This window comes from Ochotona curzoniae, unplaced genomic scaffold, assembly GCF_017591425.1.
Source record: "Ochotona curzoniae isolate NIBS_2020 unplaced genomic scaffold, NIBS_Ocur_1.0 scaffold_3890, whole genome shotgun sequence".
NCBI classification, from domain to species: Eukaryota; Metazoa; Chordata; class Mammalia; order Lagomorpha; family Ochotonidae; genus Ochotona; species Ochotona curzoniae.
Genome location: NW_024467115.1, coordinates 41,585,474 through 41,595,019, shown reverse-complemented (window position 1 = coordinate 41,595,019; position 9,546 = coordinate 41,585,474). Strand labels below are relative to the sequence as shown.

Genomic DNA, 9,546 nt, shown 5'->3' with positions numbered 1-9,546 from the left:
AGGCTGCAGCGCGAGGGGCGGGCGCGGGCTGGGGCGCGGATTCCAGGCGGGGCGCGCGCGAGCGCAGCCCTGGCCCTGCCACAGTCGCAGTGCGCGCCGAGCTGCGGGCCGGCTCCCGCTTCCCCGCCTCTGGAGCGGCTGCAGGGATCGCGGGCGGAGGAGGCCGTGCCAGGCAGCCGCTGTGAGGGCCTCGCAGCCCACGATCCCGTCGCCCCCGCTTCCCCAGGGTGACGCGTGCGGCCCTCGCCGGTGTGCTCTCCGCGGCTGCAGCCTCCGAGGCGCCCGCTTCTCCGCCCTGCCTGCACCGCTGCCGCCTCCCTGATTCCGTCTCTGGCATCCGAGCAGAGGAAAGTTTGCAAAGATGCCCATCGCACAGTTGCTGGAGCTATGGAAGAAGATAGAGGTGGAGCCCATGGAAGTAGAGGTGAGTCCGATTCAGGAGGAGAAGCTGTACTTGCCCGTGGCCCCCAGAAAATCCAAACTGGCCAAGTGCGGGTGGCTGGCCAGGCATCCCTGCTTCCCCGGCGGCCAGGCCAGCGAGGGACGCGTGGGGCGCAGACCTCCGTGTCAGGTCACGTAAGGGCACCTGGCGACGTGAGCGCTGCGGGCATGTGTGTGCACACGGGCGCCCTGTGCGGGCTAGGCGCGTGAGTGAAGACACCAGCTCTGAGCCGCGCTCCAGTCTGCCTCCTGGGGGGTTGTGAAGGTGCCCCTGTGTCTCTTCAACAAGTGGCAGCTGCAGGGCTCCGGGGCGAGGGGGCAGGTAGAGGATGATGGAGCCTTTTCTGGTCCCAGAGGGCCCAGTGATTCCGAGATCTTGCAGGCCTGCAAGTGCAAGCTGATGGAGACTTGGAGAAAAGATGGGTCAACAGGCGGGCGTGTGCCCCTGTCCCCGGGGGAGGGGACTGGCTGAGGCGAATGGCAGCAGATGCAGCTCTGCCTTAGCCAGGGGCTTCCCTGAGCGAGGAGTTTGGCTGGCTCAGCTTGAATCACTCGTGGCTGACATCGGTTTTTCCTCTCTGAGAAAGTTCCCTGAAGTAGGCATTCCCTGCGGTGTCAGATGTGCCTATGTGTTTGTCACAACTCACGTTACATGTTAGGATCACTCACTCAACTTTCCCAGCATCCAGGATATCGTTTCTGCATGGTCCCCTGCCCTCAGCATCACTTGTAGAAATTTCTAGAAGTTTTATGGATGCACCGTATGCACACACACTCACAGAGCAGTCTTGCAGGAATGAGGGATTCTGTGCTAATATTTGCTGTTCATTTTTCGTTTGATACCTTCCTGGGCAGGCAGCTAGCTGGGTGCTGTGGGCCATGTGCACAGTGGTTCAGATTGGCCTGGTCTGGAGTCTGGCCAGCAGCCCAGGCAGGAGAGGTGGCGCCAGAATGCTGGGTGCTCTGAGCGGTCTGTGGGGCTCTGGTGTGGCGTCCTCCCTGGGAGTCCGTGGCCAGTGCAGGCCCACTGTCTCTGCTGGAAGAGACCTGCTCTTGCTGCAGACTGAAGTAGTGAGAGAGTGAGGAGGCCACGAGACCTTATCTTCCTCTCTGGTACTTTCTGAACATCTCTGCTGTGCCAAGTGTGTACACAGGTGTGTGTAGCCAGGGTGTGATGTGTGTATGCATGCACTGTGTTGTGTGTACGTGTGTGTGCGTGCTCAGGTGCAGCTCCAGGCTGCAGGCAGGAAACGTGCATTTAGCAGAGGAAAGGAAGAAGCCGTTCTCCGTCCCTGCTGGGCCTCGGGCCACTGCTGCGGTAAGGGGACAGCTTTGTGCTTAGTAGTTCTAAAATCAATCTACAATGGCCAGAGAACAAGCATGCAAGTTGTGCCGATGACATCAGCACCATGGACAGCAACTGCTGGCCGCATGAGCCTGTGCTAGGGCAGTTGGAGCCACACCGCCTGTCCCAACCTCAGTCAGAGGTAGATGGACCACGCCGCCTGTCCCCTCAGAGGTGGATGGGCCACTCTGCCCCTCCCTGTCCCTTCAGAGGTACACAGAGGGTGAACTCTGCTTTGGGACCCAGAGCCTGACTTCTCTCTATGCTCAGGCATCAGGGTGGGCAGGTGGCATGGCAGTAAGGTGCCACTTGAGATGCACGTCCAAGCCCCTGGATTCCAGTCGGGCTCTGTCCTGATGCAGACTAGGAGGTGGTTCAGCCCTGGGTCCCTGCCGAGGTCCTGCCCCTTGGTGTACGTGAGGCTGGACTGTGGCCGCTGCAGGCATTTAACAAGTGAAGAAGCGGACAAGAAATCTTTCTGTTTCTCATTTCTAATCAATAAAAATAAATAAAATGTTTTTAAAATCCATTAAAGAAGCCTGGCATGCTAGCCTAGTGGCGTAAGTTCTCACCTTGAACGCGCCAGGGTCCCGTATGGGCGCTGGTTCTAATCCCGAAAAGAAAAAAAGATCTTAAAAAAAAAGTCCATGTAAGCAGCCAGCCTCGGGTGCAGGCAATTAAGCCTCTGCCAGCATCCTGTGTGGGCACTGGCCGCATTTCCGGCGGCTCACTGCTCGTCCAGCAGAGAAAGAGCACAGGACGGCCCGAGTGCTTGGGTCCTGCAGGCATGAGCTCCTGGCCGCAGCCCACCTCAGCTCAGCTGTGGCAGCCATCTGGGGAGGGAGCCAGCGACGAAAGCGCTCACTCGCTCCTGCTCGGTTTCTCTCTCTGAGCCTCTGCCTTTGACGTAAATAAACAGAAAAGTGGGTAAAAGTGAGCAGAGTCCACTTGGCCTCTGAACTGCACGGTGACGGTCACAGAAGCCTTGTTAAGGAGCCCGCACCCTTTTCTCAGAACAGTCACTGGTTTGCAGTTAATTTCATGGGTCAGACTGCCAGGGCCCGGGAACTGACACCCGTGGGCTTTGGTCTTTCTCTCATGCCCTTTGCCCACGCTTTCCCCCTTGGACTATGCATCTGTCATCTGCAGAGACCGAGGTCACCATGAGTGAGGCCACAGTGCCAGAGGATGGCGTGTTCCTCAGAAAAAGCACTTTGCCCCCACACCAAGGCCGATGTCACCCTGCCATGGAAGGGTGGAGTCGTGGTGGTTTGGTTAGCTGCTCTGAGAGTTTTAGATTTGTTTTATTTGGAAGGCAGAGATGGAGATAACTTCTGTGTGCCTCTTCGCTCTCTGGTGGCCTTAATGACCTCAGTGGCTGGAACTGGTCCAGTCTGAGGCCAGGAGCTTCTTCCGGGTCCCCCACGTGAGTGCAGGGTTCCAAGGACTTGGGCCTCCTCCACTGCTTTCCCGGGCACATCAGCAGGCAGGTGCCTGTGTGGGATGCTGGCACTGCCAACGGCAGCTTTACCTACTGCATCACAGCCCTGGTCCCCGACATCTTTTGATGGTGTATTTCACCCATGAGTGGGCAGACCTGGGGAGCAGGCTGATGCAGGAGTGGAGCCTGAAGGATGGGGCGGGAATACGGGCGAGGTGTGCAGCCTGGTGCCATGGGTGTCCCACTGTCCCGTGGGTGTCCCAGGCCCTCGACCTCACTGATGGGATTTGTTCTCTGGCAGGCTCACAAGGCTGTGGCTTCTTATGAGGCCTTTGCCCTCACATACTTCCATCCCAGCTGTGTCAGGCTTTCTGTGTTCCCAAAGCCCACCCTGACATCCTCCTGGCCACCGGGAGGTCATGCCTCCAGACGCGTGGCACTGACTCAGCCATTTGACACTTTGGATGCCAGCACTGTCTTTTGGAGGCCTGTTGTTGTTGTTTGCTTTAAATAGCAGGTCACCAAGGTCCTTCTCTCCTCCTCCTCCTTCTCTGTCTCCTTCTCCTTTCTAACGTTTGTCTTCATGCTATCTGAAATGTAGAGATGCTCTTCCACCTGCTAATTCACTTCCCAGGAGCCCACGGTGGCCAGGGCTGGGCCAAGCCACAGTCGGGTACTGGGCACTCAGGTCAGAGGTCTCACTGGGTGGCAGGGCACGAGCTGTCAGCTGCTGCCCCCAAGTGCTCCTTGGAAGGCCCTGGAAGCAGCGGAGCCAGGACTGGAGCCTCCGTCTGGCAGGCGCTCTGGCCTGGCTGTGGGTGTTGCATGCAGCAGTGTGGCCACTGTGCAATCTCACCCCCCACCCACCCTGCCTGTCACCGCAGTGAGCCTGCGAGGCCCAGCTGCGATTCCACGTGCCCTCAGGTGAGGGGCCATGGGCGCTTCTTGGAGCGACCCTAAATGCTGTGGTAGCGCTGAGCCCCGTGTGTGTGTGTGTGTGTGTGTGTGTGTGTGTGTGTGGCTGGGGACTGGAGACTGCCAATGCTAACCATGTGTCATGCATGTGTCATGCATGTGTCTTGACAGACCGCCGAGGAAGACTTGCAGCTGGAGCCGGAGCCCACCCTGGAGGACAGCGTGGAGGAAGTAACTATGGGGTCTCCTTAGCTCGGGGAGGGCAGCCGGGTGGGGGGCTGGGGGCTTGGAATCAATGTCTTGCACGTTCGTTTGTGTGTTTTATACCCAAAATGTGCTTGAAGGGACTAGCTCAGGGCTTCTGGAAACCCTGTAGGGTGTGGGGATTGTCCAGTGCGCGGTCTGAGGGAGAGCTGTGAGAATACGTGGTCTGACCCACCGAGGCAACCAGGCACAGTACTCAGAACTCAGTCTGCCCATGGCGGGCAAATTTTAAGTTACACATTTTATGGTCTGAAGGTGATGTGATCAAGACCATGACGGCCCTTGAACAGAAAGGAGCTCTTGAACCTGCTCCCAGGTGGCAGTCCCAGCCCCCCAGCTCGAACGCTGTGTGGTGGGGCCTGGAGAGCAGCTGGCTGGCACAGGAGGTGGAGCCTGCCTGGGGCCATGCTGGGGCCTCCCAAGGCATGCAGCAAGTGAAGCTGCTGTTGTCCAGGACACTCCCACAGGAGCAGGCAGAGGGAAGACTCAGGGCCATGTGAGGGAGTGTGGCCAAGGTCAGGGTGCAAGGGGTAACTGCTGGCTGGGACAGAGGGAGGCAAGTGCGTCAGCCATCAGTTCCTTAGTGACTCACAAAGCGATATCCCCTGCGACTTGGACGGCCACACAGGTGCGCCTCTGTGTGAGGAATGACGGTAGCTAACTCCCAGGAGATGCTGGAGCTGGTTCAAGGGGTGCCGGTGGAGCAGCCGTTGTCCATCAACTGGGAAGGACGCTGGCTCAGGGACCCTGAGAGGCAGTCAGCCAGCACCACAGCCTTGGATGCTGGGCCCTGAGCCTGGCCTCTGCTGACTTGAAAGCAGCCATGAGGTTGTGGGGGCTTGCAGCCAGGCCAGCTGGGCCAGGGCTGCCTTGGCTTCCCCGGGAGGCCTGCTCAACAGCAGAGCTGGCCTGCAGGCTGGAGCTCCCGCACAGGCTGCCGGCGCATGCTACTTGAGGAAGACTGGCCAGAAGGGGCCTCCTCCTTAGCTGCCTGCCCTGCAGCTCTGTGACTCCAACAGTGACAGGGTAGCCGGAGCACACGGCCCAAGCTTTGCCGCAGTTCTGCCTTGACAGGGCCGCAGAGGTCAAAGAGAAAAGTGCGTGTGAGCCAGAGTGTCTCTGACAGATGGGCGCTGGACTTGCTGTGGGCCGGGCGGCAGAGGCGTGGAGTCAGCCAGCAGGGCTGTGGTACTGCAGGCGCCATGCCTGCCTCTGTGGGAGCCCTGATCCCTGGGGAAGGCAGGCCAGGTGCCATGCAGCCGCCGGCTTCAGAAGGTGGACGATGGACACGGCGCTGGCACGGTGAGGGCCAAACTGCTTCCGTGATGAGTGCAAGCTGAGCAGCAGGGCAGTGTGCCACGATGGCACAGACTGTCTGGGTCCTGGCACTGAGTCCCGCACTGCAGGAGTCACGTGCACTTTCAGGGGCTGAAGTCTGAGCTGGAGGGGCTGGTGGACAGGGTGCCTGCCTCGCCCCCTGCTGTGGCCTCACACAGCAGAAGGGCTGGGGGAGCTCTCTGGGGTCTCTCCATGCGAGACTCATGTCCCTGTCCCGAGGGTACCTCCATGCCTAAGGGAAGCCCACCCCAGCCCTGCTCCTAACAGCATCACCCTGGGAGCTGGAGCTGCCACATAGGAGTTGGGGCTGCAAGCTTGCACACTGCAACGTGTGAGGCATTCCCAGGACTTGAGCAGCTCAGGGGGCACCTCCGTCCTAAGCTGTCCCTGACAGGTCCTGGGAAGTCATCTGAGTCGGGGTAGCTTGTACTGCCTCCTGGCCACCCACCTTGACCGCAGCCTGGGGTATGAGGACATCTCTGGGTCTGGACAAAGCAAAGGAGACAGTGCCCTAAGGGGGACTTTCAGAAGTGTTTGTCATGTCTACGGGGCAGCCAGAACACTTGCTCCCATGGTGTGTCTGGCCGAGGTGCTGCAGACCCTGCGGGCAGTTTCACGGAGTGCTGGAGGGGCTGCCCAGGTTGGCCATTGCCTCGCTGTTGGAGACCAGCCTCTCTTCCCACGTTCTCAGCCTTTGGGAATTTACCGGGGCTTCTGGGGTAGGAGGACTGGAGGCCACGGTGACTGACGGCTGCTGACCCGAGGACGACAGGACGACGTGTGAGCATGGATGACAGTTAAACGTTGTGAATTGGGAGAAGTAAACCCCTCCCACTGACCATTGCTTTCTCATTCGTGAGGTTGTGGTCATTTGCTGAGGACCAGTGGCTGTGCTAAAGGATGAGCTGGAGAGCCAGGCTTGTCGGGGGGTGGGCAGGAGGGCATGTTGTCATGACAACAGTTACTAATGACCTTGCTCCTGTGCAAGAACGTAGACTGGTTCTCATACTTAAATAAAAAAAAAAAAGAAAAATTACTTCTTCAAAAATCAGAGTAACACATAGAGAGGGAGGCAGAATCTTCCTTTTGTTGGTTCAATCCCACATAACCACAGTGGCCAGGTTGGAGCCAGGCTGAAGCCACGCGCCAAGAGCTTCATCTGGTCACCCAGACAGGTACCGGGACCCACGCCAGCTCGGGTAGGGGACTCTGCACACAGCAGGAGCACGGGGCTTTGGGCCCTGCCTCTGTCCTGGCCTGACTTCTGGTGGTGTTGCTGAACCAGGGGGCTGATGGCACCCCGGAGCCTGAGGAAGGAAGGCCTCTCCCCACAGGGTCAAGCAGCAGGATGGGTGCTAGTCAGGCCCCACAGCCGCACCTGCGGCCCTCGCAAAATGCTTGGCCCCTGTTAGCCTGGCAAACGACAGGCCCAGGAGGGAGGTCCCCCCTCAGCCAGGGATGGTGGACTGGGGGCCGACCCAGTTGCCTGTCCCCACGAGGAGGACCCCGAGGTGCTGGTCACTGCTCTTCTGTTGCCTGAGGTGCCTGGGAGTTCCTGCCTAGGTAAACCTGACAATGTTTAGGTGAGTTTTCACTTCACAGGAAAGCATGTAAAATGTTCCTCCAATGTACATGTATTATTATTATTATTTTGCCAGAAAGATGGTTTTTCCACAGCCCACTTCAGAGAGCAAAGCCCAGGAAAGCTGGGAGGATGCTAGCCCACTCCACTTCACCCCCGGGCCCGCAGGCACTGTGCCCTTCCCTGCATCTTACCCTCTGCAGCCACAGCAAAGCAGGAAGAGCCATGCCATAGGATGGGGTAGGCGGTACTTCCAGCTGTCACTCCCCTGTGCGGTGTGTGCTGGAGCTGGGGCTCTCTGGGGATGCAGTGCCAGCCTCGGCACGTGCTCTCGGGGCAGCTCACCTGTGGAATGGCACCTGCTGCCATCAGACCCTCTGATGACCCTGTCTGTGAGTGCTTAAGGAGCTGCAGGCTTCCCACCCTTGATTCTACACTTAGGGACACAGCTCAGCCGGGAAGCCTGCAGAGAGCAGAGGACCAACCCATGGGGTTGTGCTCAGGACCACCTGGGGACCAACCTAAGGGGGCCCTGGACTCGGGACCACCTGGGGACCAACCCACGGGGGTCTTGGGCTCAGAACCACCTGGGGTCCTGGTCTCAGAACCTGGGGACCAAGACATGAGAGCCCTGGGCTCAGGACCACCTGGGAACCAGCCCCCTTGCTTCAACCCTGTGTAGACACAGTTGCTTGGCTCCACATGAAGAAAGGGGAAAAAAAAAAACCTTGTCTGCTGGTTAGAAGAGGAAAGAGAGGATGAATCAGGATGCTCAGGAATTAATAAAGCAATTAAGCACAATGCAATTACGGTTGAAAAGCGAGAGTTCGTCAAGCAGCCTCGCAGCCCGCTGGGAACTGTCTGAGCCCCGAAGCTCTGTGGCTCCCAAGGCTGCGGTTACATAAGCTTCTAGGAAGCCTGCCTCGGCCTTTGTGTTTCTTGCTGTGCTTCTGTCCACCTAGAGAGGCTCGCTCTGGTCCTCACAGGCACGCTGGGACGAGGGCGGGGTGTGCACATACTGGTGGACCAGGCCACGGGAAGGTCTGTGAGTGTCCAGGCACTCTGGGATGCTGACCATGCACCAGCTTCCAGCAGACGCATGATCGTGCAGTGGCATCATTCGGTGGGCCAGTGGCTCCCAGATGGGCTGGTGCTCGCTGTGGACACGCACCTGTGCTCTGGGCGGCTCTGTCCTATGTGTCAGCTGCTCGTGGTCAGCAGCTCTTGATATTCCCCAAATCCTTGCTGCTCTGTATCAGAAACCAAGTCAGCACATTTCCCAGAGCATGCCCTGGCTGAGAAGGCAAGGGCTGGGCAGTGAGGAGGCCAGGAGGGGACCCTGACTCACAGGCAGCGCTGTCTCCTCGTGGCCGGTCAAGAACCCACGTGGGCTCCTAAAAACATTGGGCCCAGCATGGTAGCCTAGGGCTAAAGTCCTTGCCTTGAACACACCGGGATCCCAAATGGGCTCCAGTTCTAATTCTGGCAACCCTGCTTCCCATCCAGCCCTGATTGTGGCCTGGGAAAGCAGTTGAGGACGGCCCAAAGCCCTGGGATCCTGCACCTGCACGGGAGACCTAGAAGAGCTCTTGGCTCCTGGCTTTGGATCAGCTCAGCTCCGACTGTGGCGGTCACTGGGGGAATGAGTCAGCAGATGGAAAATCTTCCTCTCTGTCTCTCCATCTCTCTGTATATCTGACTTTGCAATAAAAATAAATAAACCTTAAAAAAATGACTGGCTCTTAGGGTAGCGACTGCCAAGAATGCGGCCATCTCTGGCAAAGTGAATGGCTCAGGCTGCCTGTGCGCTAACAGGCAGGACTGGGAAGGGGTGGCCGCGGGCTTCAGGGTCACCATGTGCCATGTGCCCACCTGCACAGGAAGCCTGCCTGCCTGGGACCTGCCCTGGGGGCCCACCAGCTGTGGCCCTCCCCCCGTTTGGCAGTACAACGTGGGCGGCAAGGAGCAGGTTCTCTGCCCAGTGTAGACGAGAAGCAGGCCATAAGGACACTCCAGGCACACGCCTTTCCTCTGCACAGCTGCCCCCAGGGGCCCCCAGTGGCTGTCAGGTACTGACCCCAGACGTTTGGTGAGGAATCCTGCCTGTGGCAGGAGGCTGCCTGGCTGCCCAGTCCCTGTCACCACCACGTGGAGCACACGGGGAGGCCAGGCCGTGCCCAGCAGACCTCCCAAGGGCATCTCACAACCCCTACCCCAGGC

General features: G+C 59.0%; 1 protein-coding gene across 1 annotated transcript in view; it reads left to right on the top strand.

The window, feature by feature from the left end:
- The first annotated feature begins 361 nt into the window (after nucleotides 1-361).
- The window catches only part of RPS6KA2 (ribosomal protein S6 kinase A2), a 194,216-nt gene continuing 185,031 nt past the window's right edge, over nucleotides 362-9,546 (top strand). Inside the window, exons 1-2 of the mRNA XM_040965201.1 lie at nucleotides 362-424; nucleotides 4,314-4,373. Coding sequence (XP_040821135.1) covers nucleotides 362-424; nucleotides 4,314-4,373 — 123 coding nt within the window. The remainder of the gene's footprint in view (nucleotides 425-4,313; nucleotides 4,374-9,546) is intronic.